This window comes from Pangasianodon hypophthalmus, chromosome 2 (genome assembly GCF_027358585.1).
Source record: "Pangasianodon hypophthalmus isolate fPanHyp1 chromosome 2, fPanHyp1.pri, whole genome shotgun sequence".
NCBI lineage: Eukaryota > Metazoa > Chordata > Actinopteri > Siluriformes > Pangasiidae > Pangasianodon > Pangasianodon hypophthalmus.
The window spans coordinates 21,702,229-21,719,798 of NC_069711.1; the positions used below are offsets into that span (position 1 = coordinate 21,702,229).

The 17,570-nt window shown below is 36.8% G+C and overlaps 1 protein-coding gene across 3 annotated transcripts; it reads left to right on the forward strand.

Annotated features, from left to right (window-relative positions):
• Positions 1–6,719: 6,719 nt before the first annotated feature.
• itgb3bp (integrin subunit beta 3 binding protein) lies at positions 6,720–17,567 on the forward strand. 3 transcript variants are annotated; one of them, XM_053231941.1, is made up of 9 exons: positions 6,720–6,850; positions 7,372–7,408; positions 8,580–8,664; positions 9,488–9,560; positions 10,989–11,067; positions 11,162–11,249; positions 11,417–11,473; positions 15,328–15,376; positions 16,468–17,567. In XM_053231941.1, exons 3-9 carry the CDS (start codon positions 8,631–8,633, stop codon positions 16,472–16,474), a joined length of 387 nt encoding a protein of 128 aa, XP_053087916.1. In that variant the 5' UTR covers positions 6,720–6,850; positions 7,372–7,408; positions 8,580–8,630; the 3' UTR covers positions 16,475–17,567. The 3 variants fall into 3 exon arrangements, with proteins under 3 accessions (XP_053087916.1, XP_053087915.1, XP_053087914.1); XM_053231940.1 differs by lacking the exon at positions 6,720–6,850 and adding an exon at positions 6,909–7,071 and having other exon boundaries at positions 9,491–9,560; XM_053231939.1 differs by lacking the exon at positions 6,720–6,850 and adding an exon at positions 6,913–7,071.
• The last annotated feature ends 3 nt before the right edge of the window (positions 17,568–17,570 follow it).

Consider the following 17,570-nt stretch of genomic DNA (forward strand, 5'->3'; position numbering starts at 1 on the left):
ATGAGAGCTGCGTTACCATCTTAGAAGGGTGCCGTGAGCAGGTTAGCAAGCCGTCACACAATGCACTTTTTTTTGGCAGTATCCACATATTACTTGTATATTTGCTACAACGACCATAAAAGCCAGGCCACACGCCTGCTAATCCCAGCATACATGAAGGGTAATAAAAGTTCTGTAATTAGTACAGACTCAATGCATTTACAAAGTCTGGAGACGTGTCGTCTATTTAAGGTTGCTCTGAGTGACAGTGGTGGGAAAGTACAATACTTTATAACATTCAGTACACAAAATGGCAGCGACTGATTTGGCTGTTACACCTTGAACAGTTTGAAGATTTCCCTACATTCAGCACACTTGATCCAAGTCATGAAGGACTTAATAATCAGCAGATCAGTGCTCAAATTGAGAACGACCATGACGAAAAACAAAATGGCGCAATTTTCAGCTGGAGACTTTTTTGTTGGGAAATATGGGCTTCTAGTCAGAGCTTAGTTTGATTGCTGCATCTGGTTTGAACAGGACTCCTTTCAAAGAAAGGACAGAGTTTATCATGATGCAATGTTTGCACATTGTCATGACACTGCAGTTTGAAAAATATAGGTTAAAAGCAATAGATTCGGTTAGCAATATCTCTCAAAATATTCATAAATAATGGGTTGAAAACAATCCAGGCTTATTTAGCAGTCATACTAAAAAATCCCCAAAGAGAAACAGCAATCTGTTTCATGGAACCCTAAATACTAGTTTTTCTTGGGGAGAAACTGGCGCTTGATTTCTTGCATGCTGTACAGAAGAGATGTACAGTGTAGTTTAAATACCCTATTAATGTGCCATATGACATTTAGTCTTCTGGTCTACGGTTACAGTAGATAAAGTCAAAGGGCAAAAGAATTGGTTGAGGGGTATAAATAGACATTCAGGCCTGCTTGTGCATTAAAGGCCAGGAGTGAATAGGCTGTAGGCCTGAGTGTCTGGAATGTGTGTTACCCTAGCTACTTGTGTGTTACCCTAGCTACTGAATACCAGTGTTGTACAGAAAGAATAAGCAATAAGCTTATATGAAACTTTAAAAGAGTGGTGAATTAGAATTGTTTTTATCCACCAAAGATCTGGGAACTCATTAACAATAATCTAAACTATCACTGATAAAATGGCTAAAACATTTAACATGTAACTAGCTTGTATTATTTGCCACACCTTTACTGGCATGGTATTTTTGATATGACTTTTATTATTTAAATAATTTATTTTATTTTCTGCCATTGCTATTATTTGTTGCATTTTTATTATGTGTCTATTTTATTTATTAATTTTTTTTGACTATTTTTTTAAAGCATTCTGAGCTGCATTTAGTGCAATGTATGCAAGTTGGTATATAAATAAAGGTTTAATAATAATAATAATAATAATAATAATAATAATAATAATAATTCTGTTCCTAAAGACATATATACTATATAATATTTACTTACCGTACACTTTATTAGGAACACCTGTAAACCTGCTTATTTATGCAGTTATCTAATCAGCCAATCATGTAGGAGCAGCACAATGCATAAAATCATGCAGATACAGGTCAAGAGCTTCACTTCATGTTCACGTCAAACCTTAGAATGGGGAAAACATGTGATCTGTGTGATTTTAACTGTGGTATGCCAGATGGGCTGGTTGAGTATATCAGATACTGCTGAGCTCCTGGGATTTTCACACTCAAAAGTCTCTAGAGTTTAATAAAGTGGATGGTGCATGTATAATATATTTTTAGAAGCTGGTTCCTGCTGGAAAGACTATGAAAATAGCATTGTTTCACTTTTTTGTTATTATGAAGTAAAAAACTAGTAAGCTAAAATTATTAGGGCATCGTTCACAACACTAAATCCTGTATACCAGCCATGCTTGTAAACCCTTCACAGTTGAACATACTCTCACTAAACCTACTGCAACTGCTGCCTTCAACTTATTTGCATTCCTGTCCAGCATTCACTTACACACAGCAAACAAAACGTAAGTACAGACACTACAGCAGCTGTATTTTGAAGGACATCAAGTGAAAAGAGGGGAGGATCTGAATTACTGTGAAAAGCATAGATATAACCTTGAATCCAGTCTGTGTAATCCTATTATTTGTATAAGATATAAAGAAAAGGAAATTTAGGCTACTGCTAAACAAATGAGTCTTCTCTAAACTACTATTAAGCTCTAATTTAGGTGGTCACAATTAACCTCACAATTTCATGAATTAATAAAAGAGACTATAGTTACAGTGATTTCTTTTCACTCTGCTAGTCACTCTGCATTAGATGAGGCCATTCCCAGTGAAATCCAGCACCTAGGAGGAGTGTGACAGCACCATCTTATGGAACAAGACAGTACAGCAGCACACTCCTCTCCAGCACCACCTAACAAGAATATGGACTCAGTCTGCTTGCAGATGTTAACATAATGTTTTTGAAACTGACCACATCAAGAAGAAACCTTTGGAGGAACCAGACTCAAAAGGGAACCCATTCTTGACTCAGTCACACCAGATAGTGGAATTATGTACATTACAATAGACAGTCATAAAGAGAAAAGGAAAACCACGATAAATGTGTTAAAATGATATATTATGTTGGGTCATGATCATGTTGTCATTAACAGTCTTGGTATGAGCAAAGGAGAATCATTATAATTCTTAGAAGATGCAGGTATACAGATTATCCACTAAAGGACAATGTGAGTGTTGGGCATAAACAGGTCTTTGGGAAGTGCCAGACTTCAGGGTGTACATGTGAGAATATTCACGAGTAAGTCACAAGAAATAAAGGTAGCAAACTGCACTTTTCACTTGACATTGGGGTGGTACCATCAAAGGTACATCATTTGTACCTTTAGTATGTATCTTTTACTGGGGATGTTGCATGTGGCCCACCATTAATTAGCTATTAGAGTAAAGCTTTAAAGCTTTATATAGCAGTAAAAGATCATCAGTATACGCACACATAAAAAAAAAAAAAAAAACACTGAGGAATGAATTCATTCATTCATTTTAAAGGTACAATGAGTATTCATGTGCTCATGAAATAAATCATAAGAACTTTAGCAAAACTACTGCTGTCGGCTAAACCCACATAATCTATATGTACTTGGTTTTCTGATATCAGATCTGCAATACTTTTAACATCACTGATCACACTAAAGAGGATGTGCTTTTGCTTAATCTGGCAAACTGACCCAATAATATCTACATTTCAGTACTGCTTTTAATGCACACTCAGTGACTTTGCTTCGTGCACCATGTGTTACTGTTTTGGAAAGGAAATTGCCTCAGATCTTAATTCCTTCTCAGTAGGTTCACAGATGTTGACTCTGTCCCTAACTTCTTTAAGACTTAACAAACTTTGTTTAACTTGATAAAGTAATGAAACTGCCCCAAATTACACTGTACTGTAAATAATGGAACACAACCACAAGCTTCATAAATAAAAATAATTATTTGCAACCACAGGATGGCGCCATTACAGCTGAATTCAAACAAAGCCAACATATTACTGGACCAGTGTTGTTTAACAATACTAGACTCCTAGGATATAATTCAAATGTTTCAAAAAAATCATAATTAAAATGGTTTTATGAGGTGAAAACTGAGCATAGTTTCGGACATAAATATATAATGTATCACAGATATAACATTACATAAATGTCTGTCTAAATTATAGAGTATTTTTCTTTTAATGGCTGTTGTTAAAAAGTCCAGCAGAAATGGTACTGCAAATAAACTGTAAATCATATAGAAGTAATCAAAAACTCAGGAATAACAGCCTCATTCTGACCCATCTGAGAGTCATTTTAGGAAATAAATAGTCCTGAGGTACCATACAGCATTTTTAATGGTCAAAATGCTTTAACACATCTTTTAGAGAGGGCTAAAAACATGTGTCGGTGAATGACACTTCTTTAACAAAAGCAATTTCCTCTCAGTATTTATGTTGAGCTGTGAAATGTGTAAAGTATCAAACCATAACACTTGGGTGGTTTGTCCACCCCGAATCAAAATGAAGAAAAGTGCCTGGGGCGTGTGTCCACTTGAAAAGGCCCTGATGTAATGTCTCGAAGAGATGGGTCACTCTGCTGAGCTAATACACTGCCCTGTCACCAGGGCAGAATGCCTTTAATTTACAGTCCTGCACACAAACACACACACACACACACACACACCATAAAAACACAGCACCTAGCCATGCTAACTCTCCAATCCCATCTCCCAATTATGAGGCCTTAGGCTGAGGCAATATGGCTGGAAGCAAGGTACTAGAACTCTCTGTAGTAATCTCAAAGCCCTCGTTCTTCATTTGAGTGCATCTAGCTTTTCCCGGGTCCTTTTTCTTTGACAAGTTTGGCCATAATTTTTCTGCAGTAAAGCAAACTAGCTGAGGTTAAAGTCAAAAAGAGTGCAAACAAAAGGAAAGGGATCGATAAGAAAGCTCAACACATGTCGACAGGAAGTGTGTTTACCTCCAAGAAGTTTAAGAAAATTTTTTTTTTAAAAAATATTATAGCTTATAGGATATTAAATTGAGATAAAGTATAGTGCAACTGTGAGCAATGAGGCTTTAATAAAAATTTTTAAGTAATTTTTATATAAAGAAAAAATAATTTAGCTGCATCATTTAAAATGTGGTCCAAAGATAGTTTGCACCTCATTGTTTTTCAGTGACAAAAAAGATGAATTTATATAATAATTTAATTTTAAATATTTTATTGCATTTCAATACAATTGACATCAAGTTATACTGAAACTGAGCGGATGTCATGCTCTTCAGAGGATATGAAAGAATTTAAAAGGTTGTAGGCAGTTAAAAAGCTAAAGGATAGGCATACAAGTTATTAAGGAATATTTATATCATATTCAGGGACATGAACTGATATTTGGTTGGTTTCTTTAACTAGTAAAATATTAAAATATCATATTTAGCCATTTTTCACTTGGAATAATGAAGAAACACCTGTGAAATCTAACACACTAAATCTTCTGGGGAAAAAAAAGAGATTTAATTGTCTTCATTTTGTTATAAGGGTATGTAAACTTTTGTACTCTAGCATATTGTATATTTCAGAGAAACCAACACTTACTGGGCTATTTTAGATCTTCTGCTTTAATAAAATGCCCCAAAAGCACTGTGCCTGCTTGGTCATAACACTGATGTATTATTGCCTTAATCAAAAGGTGATGGACAATAAATATCAGACCCATTATTTGTTCCCAGCTAGTGTGCAGCAGTGTATTCTGTTTGTACCTTGTGTGTATGATATAAAAAAAGATGAGACAGTGAAAAGACAGGAATTAGCCATAAGAAGATATAGAGCAGGAGAAAATTGAAATACTGCAGGCCATTCACAGATATGATCATAAACATTAGACATTAATTGCTCCTTCTATATTAAGAGTATCTATTTTTAAATGCCAGTTCATCACAGGGCAGTACAGTGCCTTACATAAGTATTCATAAATATTCCTTGACCTTTCCCATATTTCAGTACAACTGTATTGTACTTAATTGGTATTATATGTCATGAATCTACACAAAATAGCCCACAAGATTAAAGTGGGAGAAAATAAACTTTTAATAAATAAAGGTTGTGATTTCAGTTGTGAAGTATTTTCACCCTCACACTCTTTGATGATAAAACATCTGATTTATTAAAAAGAAAATGTAACATGCTGTCTCCTTCAAAACATGGTAAATAAAAGATATGTAACCCTTTCATTGCACTTATGGTTCTGTCATCTGTTCTTTTGTGTAATTTGCATTTTGAATGTACAGTATTGGTTTAGTCTTTCTACTTTTAGTTTCTCCTCCAAAGGCATTTTGAGGGGTAAAGGATGACCAAATAAATAATCCATCAAGTTTGCATTCACCCTCAACAGTATATCACATGCACATTCTCCATCACTGCTGATCATGTGATATGGATTTGTCAGTGACAAGGGCAGAAAAATATCAGTCCAACTGGAGATCAAATGTAGGCATTTCAACAAAATGTGTAATCACCTGATGTCACTGATAGGCTGCAGGAATCTACAGTCTAGGCTAGAAAGAACTCAGGCCCAGTCTCACTTAAATTGCATTGCATTAACTTTGAATTTACATGATATTGATTTGAACACATGCACAATGTACAGCCTGTATATATTTTCCAGGTTTCATATTACTTCACTAAATTAACTAAAAATGTTTTAGGTTTTCTGATTGTTTATGTGATCTTTCCATCTATCAGCTTATCCGGTACTTCAAGCACCTCAGGGGAACCTACACAAACCTGTCTCTTTTCAACTTATAATGCTGTCCACAAAATCCTTCAAGCAGACATCACATACGTCCTTCAGAACTGCTTTTCTAACTATAAATACAGTGCTTGTAAACTCATCAGGGTTGCCAGATCTCAGTCAACTTTCCTACCAAAACCACCCCATAAAGCAGAGATTTCGGCCATTATCCACTCCCTCCACTTTTCCCTCAATCTTTACAATATATGTTACAGAAATGTTTCTGTACATCGTAGATACACTACACTTACTCCCCTTTGTTTGCGGAAATTGACATGTCATCCCGATTATTTACTATAAAACGAAATCTTGGCTTCCTTTTTTCACCTGTTTTCAACCCATCCAAATTTGGCTTAGAAATTGCGGCTATGGCAACTCGGGTCTGCATCAACTAGACCAATCGCTGGTGCGCAGTTAAACTTTATCCGGGGAAAACAACTCCCCAAAACGTTCCTCAAATATTTTGTAACTATTTCGATGTTTATATAAAATATACAGGTATAATAGTTCATCGTTTTATGAAGTTACAGTATAATATATCATGTACGTACAACGCAAACACACAGTAACACACAGTATCTGAAAGTTATTTTTTTAAATTAATTAATTCATTTAGTCGTTTCCCGGGGTCGTATATCACCGCCGCGCGGCGCCACAATACAAACAGGATTATTGAAGCTGTTTAAACTGTTGTTTAGTTACACTGAAGCCTGAAGACATTAGAATTTAATTTATAGTAAGCAAAAAAGCAGCAAAACAATGCCGTAAGTTATATTTGTTGACCTTGCTGTGTTAGTATTTTCTGCCTTACTTTGTTTTCGTAAGCTTTAGCTAGACATACCGCTAGCTTTCTAGTTAGGTTAAGTTTGTTAGCTGGTTGCATGAATGAGTTCTTTAGCTAGCTTTCACACACTATACATGACATTATGTTGTTTTTCTCGCCTAGTTGTTAGCTCGCTGTGTTTTTATGTGCTGTCTGCCTCATTGTGTCTGTATCTTGAGATCAGTATTTATGTAAAGTTTGGTGAAAATACCAGAATTCATCACCATATTTTCTTTCACAGTGTCAAAAGAAGCCTTCAGGTAGAAGACAAGGAAAACGTGAGCTCACAGCATGACTGGTTTCCTGACACCCCTGTTTATCGTTTTAAATGTGATTTTTTAGTGTGGTATCACCTTCAATACACTCAGTTGCCAGTTCATTAAATACACATAATATATAGATCATCCATCCATCCATCCATCCATCCATACATGCATACATTTTCCATATTGCTTATCCTACACAGGGGAGCCTGGAGCCTATCCCAGGGACTTGGGCCACAAGGCAGGGGACACTCTGAATGGGGTGCTAATCCATCTCAGGGCACAATCGCACACACACTCACACACCCATTCACAAAGTATGGTCAATTTGGAAATGCCAATCAGCCTACAACGCATGTCTTTTGACTGGGGGAGGAAACCGGAATACACGCACGAAACCCCTGAAGCACGGGGAGAACATGCAAACTCTGCTCACACAGGGCAGAGGTGGGATTCAAACCCCCAACCCCCATATAGATCAGTTTAAAGTTATATTATTACTGACTGTAATGAACCTGCTGCTACAAACTGTTTGTCAGCCCCTTATAACGGGACAGTCACTAGATATGACTTGGGTGGTGACCATTTTCAGTAGGGTAGTGACACAGAACTATATGTGTGGTACTATGTCTCAGGCAGACAGCTATCAGAGCATTATTTTTACTCACCACTTTATTACACACACCAACCCTGTTGGGCCACCCTGGTAGCTGTACAGTTGGAGACTATAGCTCAGTGTTTACAGTATACATATAATTTCAAGTCAAGCAGGTTTTATTGTCAGTCCTTCATGTAACTTGTATACAATGGAACAAAATATTGTTTCTTTAGGTCTCTGGTGTGACAGACAATACAGCAGAACAGTACACAACTGCATAAAACGAAAATGTGTGAGATGAGTGCGAAATATACAATAATGAGACAGGACAACAGAACAGTATTGGATAGATTATATGAACTATTACTGCCATTACTACTAGATTATATGACTGTTATAAAATCAGCAGAATAGTCCACATACTAAACATTAACTGGTGACTGTTAGCCCCTTTCTGCTGAAGGATGGGGTAGAGGGGTGCAAATTATGCACAGCAACAGTTTAAGTAGAGTCAGTAATTCTATATGGTAGGTTTACTTGATGAAATTATAACAATATGACTTAGTTGTTCAACATTGTTTACTCTAGACTCCAGTCAAGCGGCACACCAAGGACAGAAACTGTTCCCCTTTGACTGGAATGAAGCCCATGACCCCAACAGCCAAAACCCAAGGTACTGGAGTCCAAAATTGCTGTTTATACATACTGTATGTTGATAACTATATTGATGACTGTCACGAATAAGAACTGAAATATATATTATGCTCACAGGAGATGCGAGTACAGAACTGCCTTTCAGGAGAGGAGGGAAAATTTTATTTTGAAAAGTAACTAGTTCCCACAGCTGTAAAGTGTTTTCTGTTTTCTGCTCTTCCTTTATTATGATAAAAGTGCTAAAAGTAAAACTCCACAAATTTCCTAGAACACTTAAGTCCTTTAAGACACAAAGAGACTGCCATTAAGTAAGAAATAAAACACATGGGGGTGTGCTGTTATGGGAAAATAACCACTGATGGAGTGGTGTGACGCGGCCTGACAATAAGTGGAGATACTTTTATCACCCCAGAGTTGACTATTTTCCAATAACAGCATGTCCCAAAGTGTTTTATTCCTCTTACGCCACAGCAATTTGCCAACACTAACAGTAAAATAAATAAATAAATAATTAAATAAAGAATGACATGTCAATCTTTTTGTCCGTTTATAATTATGTTTAATGCTGTGGAATGTCCACTGAAAAAGCAAGTTAGTTGCTGTTGCCACTTGTTGTAACCGGTATAGACAGTCGTTCTGACCAATCAGAATTAAGCATACAACAGGGCTATGTTTTAAGTCATGTTTATTCAGGTATTTATGCAGGTATCATAAAATGTCTCATTAGCTTTAGCACTGTAGTGCTGTGGAATCCTGCTATTAGACTGTGCCTCTTCATCACCTTCACTAATATCGCTGTCCACTGTGATGTGATGGATTACTGACATTTAGTGCTTCATCAGCAGGTAATTACAAAACCAGTGGGACCACTGTCTATGCCCTGGAAGCACAACAGCCACAGACAGAAACAGAGAGGTCAGTGTATATACAGTATGTAAGGCAGTGCTTCCTCTAGCATAGTTTTATGTTTATGAGTTTAGGTATGTTATCATATCAGGGTTAAATTTGTTGTAAAAGGCCTTTTTGTTGCAAATTGGCCACAGAACTGATAAAAGATGACTATATAATTAAACTGTAAGTATATTAACAAATATCAATAGATCATTATATAGTATATTTTCAGTACTATATTGCATCATAAGAAATATAGCATATGTGATAGTTTTTGTGCCATGCCCTAATGTATTGTTATCATCTAATTAGTTACATACAGGTGATAAATCATAGGAAAAAGCAACATAAATCATCTCAGTAAGGTGCTGGGCCACCGCAAGCCACCAGAACACCTTGGCACAGATTCTACAAGTCTCTGGAACTGTAATGGAAGGATGAATGCCATTCTTCTAAAAGATATTCCCTCAGATAGTGTTTTGATGATGGTGTTAGAGAGTGCTGTCTAATAAAATCTCCAAAATCTCCCATAGGTGTTCAACTGAGTTGAGAGATGGTGACTGTGAAGGCCATAGCATTTGATTTATAATATTTTCAGACTCATCAAACTATTCAGTGAGCCCTTGTGGCCTGTAGATGGGGAATGGGGTCTTCCAGGAAGAGACCAGGAAGGTTGTTTTGATTTGCTGAGACGCTTATATTTAAGGAGACAGGTGAGGCCAGACTATGCCAGCAAAATGGCCCCAAAGCATTTTTTTTTTTTTTATCGAATTGGTCATCTGTCTATAAATTGTAGATTCAGTTGTGTTTTCTGTGGAATTAGCATTTCTATATTTAAACTGTGTGCACCAGCCTTGTTTAATTTTTATGTAGTTTCTACTAGTGGCATTGTAAGACCATTAAAACGAAAGGATATCTCTCATCATTAAAGAATATTTCCTTCGTCCCACTCAGCTTGATGGTCATTATGACTGATCAGAATTTAATGACAGGACATGGAGGGAGCTTCATCACCAGCCAAAATCCCTCCGTGATTTACACAGCACTAAAAATAGTTGGTTAAGGAGTGTTTAAGAAAGACCTATTTCCCCTTTAACGCATACTAACACAGAGCCCTCTCTCAATCCATCAAGACAAGCATTAGTTTTGAATTTTATAGTGAAGTCATTTAAGAGGAAGCTAGTTAAATATATATAAAAACATCAATAACGAGAATGAGCTTATCATTAATTTAGGAATGTGTTCATTTGGAAAGAGCTATTCCAGTGCCAAATTGTGACCATGACTGGATTTAGACCAAAGGAAAGATATCATAGTATTATACTGCACACTTTTAATGTGACTTTTTGTTGGCTGATGTTAACAGAAGGTCTGGGGTGATGAGGGAGTTGTAGTAATACATATGCAAATCTTGTGATTAAAAAAATCTACACCTGTTCAATCTTTTGTCAGAATGGATTTTCTCAGGTCTAAATTGGAGGAATCTTTAGAGGCCTTAATGAAGACCAGGCAAGAACTTGAGTCCTTACTGGTATGTTTGACACCCCTACACACCTCCAAAGCAAAAGTAACCTTTCCTTGCAATAATATATGTAATATGTAAAGTTTGTCTTTGCATATTACAGCCTGTAGAGGGCAACAGTGAGCTGAGGAGTTTCTTGCTGATGGGTCCTGCTGACTTGCACACTGAACTGAAGAGACACAAAGAGCTGAGTGAGTCCTCATCACATTGTGTCCAAATTTATTAGAAAGAGCTCTATTAATATCTGTTCAGCAGTCCATACAGTTTCCTGCGAAGGCTCAGAAATGGCTTAAACATGATTATTTAGAGCTTTGTTCTGAGTCCATCATGCTCTAAGCACTTATTTTTTTTCTTACAGCTTCTAAAGTAAACTTTCATGTTAATGCAACACACATGCACGATAAGTGGCTCCAAGGTAAGTGGCCTGAAACTGAGTTCAACGAAATGACTGTGTAAAACTGAATAATATTTATGTTCTGCATGGACAGATCCTTAAAGTTGCTTAAAGATGCAGCACTGATATAAATATAGCTACATCAAGTGATCTCTCATTCATTCTTGTTGTTTTTTTGTATTAATTCAAATGCCCACAGTATTCTGGTTGTGACCTTTGTGCTCTGCTTGAATGCGTCAGTGAAAGAAAACATTTGGAGTTCCACTCATTTATGGCCCATGATTGATTTCAAGCTCTAAAGCTTCTCGCCTTGTACACATTTTGAGGTTTGAGAACGGTTTGGCATTTAACATGATGCTGAAGAGCCATAAATGTTCACTACAGTTACAGCCAGAATAAAAGACTCCCTCTTCTTGAGAAAAAATATTTAGTTTTCATAGCACAAACAACCACGCACTTCTCTTCATGAGACAGAATTAATTTGATTATTTCAAGCACATATACAGCCTTCAGCAAAGCTGCACTTGTGATTCAATCACATAATGGTGACTTGTAGAGAGTGAATGGGAGAATTGTAGTGAAGTTCAAAACAGTTTTAAGATAAGGTTGCCCAAACTCGCTTAAATTAGTCACACTGGAGGACCTCAGAGCATGAGCTCGGCACCGCAGGAATGTCACATTTCTGATCACATGATGGAGCATGAAATGTATCAGTGCACAGAGCCTCTCTTACAACAACAAAATAGAAGAGTTTCACACTGATCACTCAGCGGTGAGAATTGAGCCTTTGTTGCTGTAAAACATACCTTCAGTAAACATTGTTGTTTAAGGCTTGACTATGGATGTGTTAGTGGATGAAATCAGGGCAGATAATCCTGTCGCCTTGGTATATTGAAAACATGGGGTTAAATATTTTGCATTGGTGTGTGTGTGAGACTAACCTCACTAACTGTAGTTATATTGCCTTCACATTCTGTCATCTGTGCTTGTTTTGTGACATTTTGTGTTTTGTACCATTCCTCTTGAGACGATACTGGTTAAATATAATAAATTCTCGACATCTTGTAGGGTGATAATGCTTAGGCTGGATTTTTTTTTTTTTTTTAACTTTATCTTTTCTTCTTACGTCTTCATTTTAAATGAACCAGTATTTGTAAACATGCAAGGCAAGAAAAATCTAAATTAATATCTCTCAATATCTATTTATCTCACACATGGTCGTCATTATTCTTTTTTAATTCCAGCATGAATACATAAATGACATATCTTCAACTGATAGAAGTAGTTGAGATGAATGAATAAAAAAACAGAATGAAAAATGCCCAGTAGACATTTAACTACACTAGCCATGGTCAGTCATTGTGCTCTTTTCAAGCACACAAATACTGCATAAGCTTATAGTCCATGTCAGAGGTGTGCGAGAAAGACAGATTACTTAAAAATGTCAGTGTTTTCCAGGAAAAAGTGCTGAATTGAGAAATGCATCATCAGAAATGCAGCAAATGGCAAACTTCTTTTGTAAATTTTGTAAAGTTGGTCATAAAGATCACTTAGAGCAGTGATTATTAAAGTGGTGTGAATGAAGCATAGTCGGGGGTCTCTGATTTTTGTTTTATTTCGTTACATTGGTTGAAATTATATACCATTATCAATGTTACATGTGTAATTGAGCTCTTGTAGTTATTAGCCAGTTTAAAAGGTCACTAAAATTCAATAGGTTTAATCCAAACCTCAATAATTAAAGAAAAAAAACAAAACAGTAACAAATTATAAATAATGCCAACTTACGTGTTCTGTTGGTGGAAAGTTTAGGAATAAAAAGCTCTACAGCACGAACAAATAAACAAAAATAAATTGTATACACTTGAATAATGAGCCTAATATTTGAATAGTTGGATTATGCTCGTAAAATAAATCTGTACTGAGGGCATCAGTGTAAATTATTTTACAGTTAAATGAGTCTCTGATGAAAAAATATTTTGAGAGTCCCTGACTTAAAAGGATTGTAGAGGTGACATTTCTGTGAGGTGAACGTTTCTTTTTTTACACAAAAGTTAGACTGTGAGAATTCAAGATATAGTAATTTCTCATAATTTTAGTTTTTGTTATTTATTGTAATAATGATCATTCATTCAATCATCTTCAGTAATCCCGTTCAGGCTCGAATCCCAGGAACACAGTGCGTGAGGCTAGTCCATCGCGGGGCACCATGCACATTCACACACTCATTCAACACATTCACACACTCATTCACACCCTCATTCACACCTAGGGGAACTTTAGAGCAGCCAAGCCATCTATGGCATGTTTTTAGGCAGTGAGAGGAAACTGGAGAACCCAGAGGAAACACACGTAGGGGGAATGTGATGGTGATTTATTTCGTTTAATGGAGTATTAATGGGGTAAGGTATTGAAGTGGCTTGAGATCACTTACTCCTTAATGTAATGAGCATTAACAATTCTTGCATGCATCAAAGATGATGGAGCCTGTTATAAACCCCACACATGTGCACATACAGTCACCCAAACTGACATGATGGAGATGACACCAGTCTGAGTAATGGCCAAACTGCATGCCAGGCAGTGTGATAGTGCCAAGACAGCTGAGAAAATTCACATGGATATTTTAACTTCCACAGACAAACCTTTGAATCCATGCCCTTAATGGTGAGTGTATCGTCCCCTAAATCCTCCCATTGGCTTCTGTAAACATCCATGAGAACGGTACATCACTCAAACTTGGGAAAGTTTGGAATCTTTTTGGTACAGTCATTTCCACTGAACAGTTGGACTGTACATTTCTTGACATTTTCAAACATTACAAAGTTAGCACCAGTCCTACAAAGCATGTGCTGATGAGCAAAAAATGGAAAAAAGAGAGCACAATAATTCTGAAGCAAGTTTGCTGCTCACAGCACAGGTATTGATTATTTGTGTGTTGCGAGAGATTTGGAAAATTCAATTAAATGAGTTGAGCAAAGGATTCATAAATCGGTCTTTGCCTCCGCCCAAAGCACGCCCTTCCAGACACATTGTTATGTGCTAAATCAATGTTGCGCTTCACAATATATTTTCTTTGGAGCATGAAAATAAATAACATTTAAACAGTTCTGCTTACCGCCGAAACAAGTTTTATCTTCACTGAAGCCCTCTGTCATTGGGAAGCAGCCGCCTGCTCATCTCACGAGGGGTAGTAACATATTTTTATGGCAAATGTTCCATAAGAAAATCCTATATAATGTGAATTTTGTGGAGGAAAAATGAGGAGGAAGGGGACGGATCAGCAGTATAAAAATTGATCAGGCTGTAGATGGGGTCGAGTCAGGGGAGATTTGTAAGACAGCCTTAATAGACTGTATTAAAGAAAGATTCCTTAAAAATGTAATAAAACAAATAGGTTTTCAGCACTTGGCTGGGAAAGGGTCACAGACACAACTCTCATCACATCAATCAGGGGCTGTTGATGGATAAATGGAGCCTGCTTGAGGTGAATTTTATGCTTTTTTATGCTTTTTCTTTGGAAAACACAGACCCAATTAAAGCTATGCTGTATATTAGAGGGCCTTTGGTGGGGACAGGTGATGAGCTGTTTTTCAGTATTCTCCAGCTTTGATGCTTCATAAGCATTTATGACCATGTTCATCTGTTGGATTTAATACTGATTATCATATGAGTAGCTTTCTATGAGGCATTTTAGTTGTGTTGCTTGAATATAGATTGCAGATGTTTCCAACACATTTTACAGCTAATGTTAGTGCTATGAGATCTTTTTTCTGCTGTTATACATATTTACATTTGCACACCATGGCTTTTTAATCCTGTCTATATGTTTTTATTAAAGATGATAAATGTGAAGTTTGTGATCCATTTCACAGGTCCAACTCAGACTGGCAGTTCCTGTGAGTTTCTGAAGAACATCTTAAGGCAAGTCTTTTTTTCTCATTAATATAAACTTGTAAATGGAATAGCTCCGCGTGTCTTCTGAGATCTTATTGTCAGTGTGTTTGATGTGCACTGAACAGCCTGTCAACCTGGAGGCAGAGACACATCTGGGCTGCTGTCAGTCAATCCAAATGTGTATATGTCAAAAGCAGACTGAGCAGCATAAACTTTCTCATTTATACACAACCTGCTCTCCACAAGGGCTCTCGTTCTTATTTTTACCTGCTCGCTGACAAAATGTTGATTCTACAGTGTACACTGGGCTGTGCGGCTGCAAAAATATGTTTTTACCTCTGGCCTGTGCTGTCCCATTAGAGCTGGTACAGAGTACACACGTTCAGCAACAGTGTTCTGGCCATTAACTTGATGGCAATTCTATGTTCAGTTCTGTAAATCATTTTAAAAGCCTTTCACTCCGTCATGAAGGGAAATGATGAAATGTGCTATTTCTGCATTAGCGAGGAGGTATCAATACAAAAAATAATATATTTCGATCCTGATGTCAAAATGTAGACTGTTGAGTCAAAAGACAACAGCAAAACCAAAACACATCAGCAAATGTGAAAACACAACAGCAAATTCAGAAATTCAACTTCAACTCAAAATGGAAAGGGTAGGTCTTTATTGAACATTACATGCTCATTGGTGATTGGCTACTGCACATGTCAGTCTGAGTGAGCGCAGAAATCAGAGATCTGGAAGATATTTACACTAAGATGAAATATGAATGTAAATGAATCTACTGATGCTTTTATTCATGCTTCTTTTCATCAAGTGCATTCATATGATGCTATTTTAGATATGCTGTCAACTGCACATCATTAATGAGCATGCAAACACCAAAAAATGCCTAATGAGTCTCTATTACTGTGTCAAGAGAATATCCATACTTTTTCCATATGTTAAGATTTTGCAGATCTGTGAACCTTAAGAAGCTAAAATGGACAACCTACATCTAAAATCTAAAATGAACAAAAAACATAAGTGTGAAATTGTTAGTTCACACAGTAGTGAACATCTGATGATATAACATGTACCAGTTTCCATGTTAATCTTGTCTCTTTATTTGGCAGTGGCTGAGAAGGCCAACCTGAACAACAGCTGCTGGCCACACAAACCATCCTATTTCTGCCCAAGGTGGATCATATAACTCTCACTTTATCACCCCCAGAGGCAGCGTGAAGGACAAAAGCACAAGGTGGCCCATTAACAGTACTTGTATTTTCCCATATACTTGGTCTCCTTTTGTTGGAAGTAAAAAATCTTGGGGTGTGGTTTTTGGCATTGATTTTACAAGACTTGTGCTTGGCCATAGCACAGATCTCCACAGCCTCTTCATCCTGACCGTTCGTTCACAGAAAAAAAACAATATGAATATGAATTTCCACACTTATCTGTGCACGTCCTTCATTACATTCATGCATTGTTGACTGTCTGGAAGGAGCCTCCAGTGTTCCACCAAGGGGGCATGTTTCTTCTCTTTCCACTTTGTGCGTTTCAGGTTCTCAATAACACAACACATTTTTTTTTCATTATATTCAGTTAAGCAGAGAGAAAAACCAAGAGGCTGGTGAAGGAATAACAGAGACCGTTTACAGTAATAAGTGTGAACAGGAACAGGATCCACAACATTAAACCTAACTATAAATGGATAAAAGTGAGGTTTGTTAATAAATGAAAAAATGAAATCATTGGGAAATTGCTGTGGTATAAGTGTAATAAGTGTAATAAAACACTTTGGCATGCTATTATTGGAAAATAATCACTGTTGTGTCAGGCTGCATCACACCACCCTGTCATTGATTACTTTCATATAGCAGCATGTCTCCAAGTTTTCTTAAAACTAGATAGTGCGAGGTCTTACGACCATGGTCCAGCTCCTTAATGTTTTTGTTGCTCAATTCTTGGTTCATCACTGAATTAGCCAAGCTGTTCTTTTCTTTTTTAGCTCCATTTGTGTCTCTATCTATATTTGATGTCTCTTTTTCTGCAAATATTCAATCAGAAGCATTCCATTCTCCTAGTCGTGTGTGTGTGTGGCTGCGGGGCTTGTGCAAGCTGTAACACTATAGCCCCTCTGTGACCTGATAACATTTACAGTTGTAATGGATTTTTTTTAATGCCAGTCATTAACTCCTGTGAAAGAAGGAGGTGGCGAAAGATTGTGTGCACCTTT

Excerpts from the sequence above, each read along its gene's own strand:
- itgb3bp (XM_053231939.1), top strand. Across the intron at positions 11,068-11,161 it reads AAGAACTTGAGTCCTTACTG|CCTGTAGAGGGCAACAGTGA; the intron begins GTATGTTTGACA and ends TGCATATTACAG. Across the intron at positions 11,474-15,327 it reads GCACGATAAGTGGCTCCAAG|GTCCAACTCAGACTGGCAGT; the intron begins GTAAGTGGCCTG and ends TCCATTTCACAG.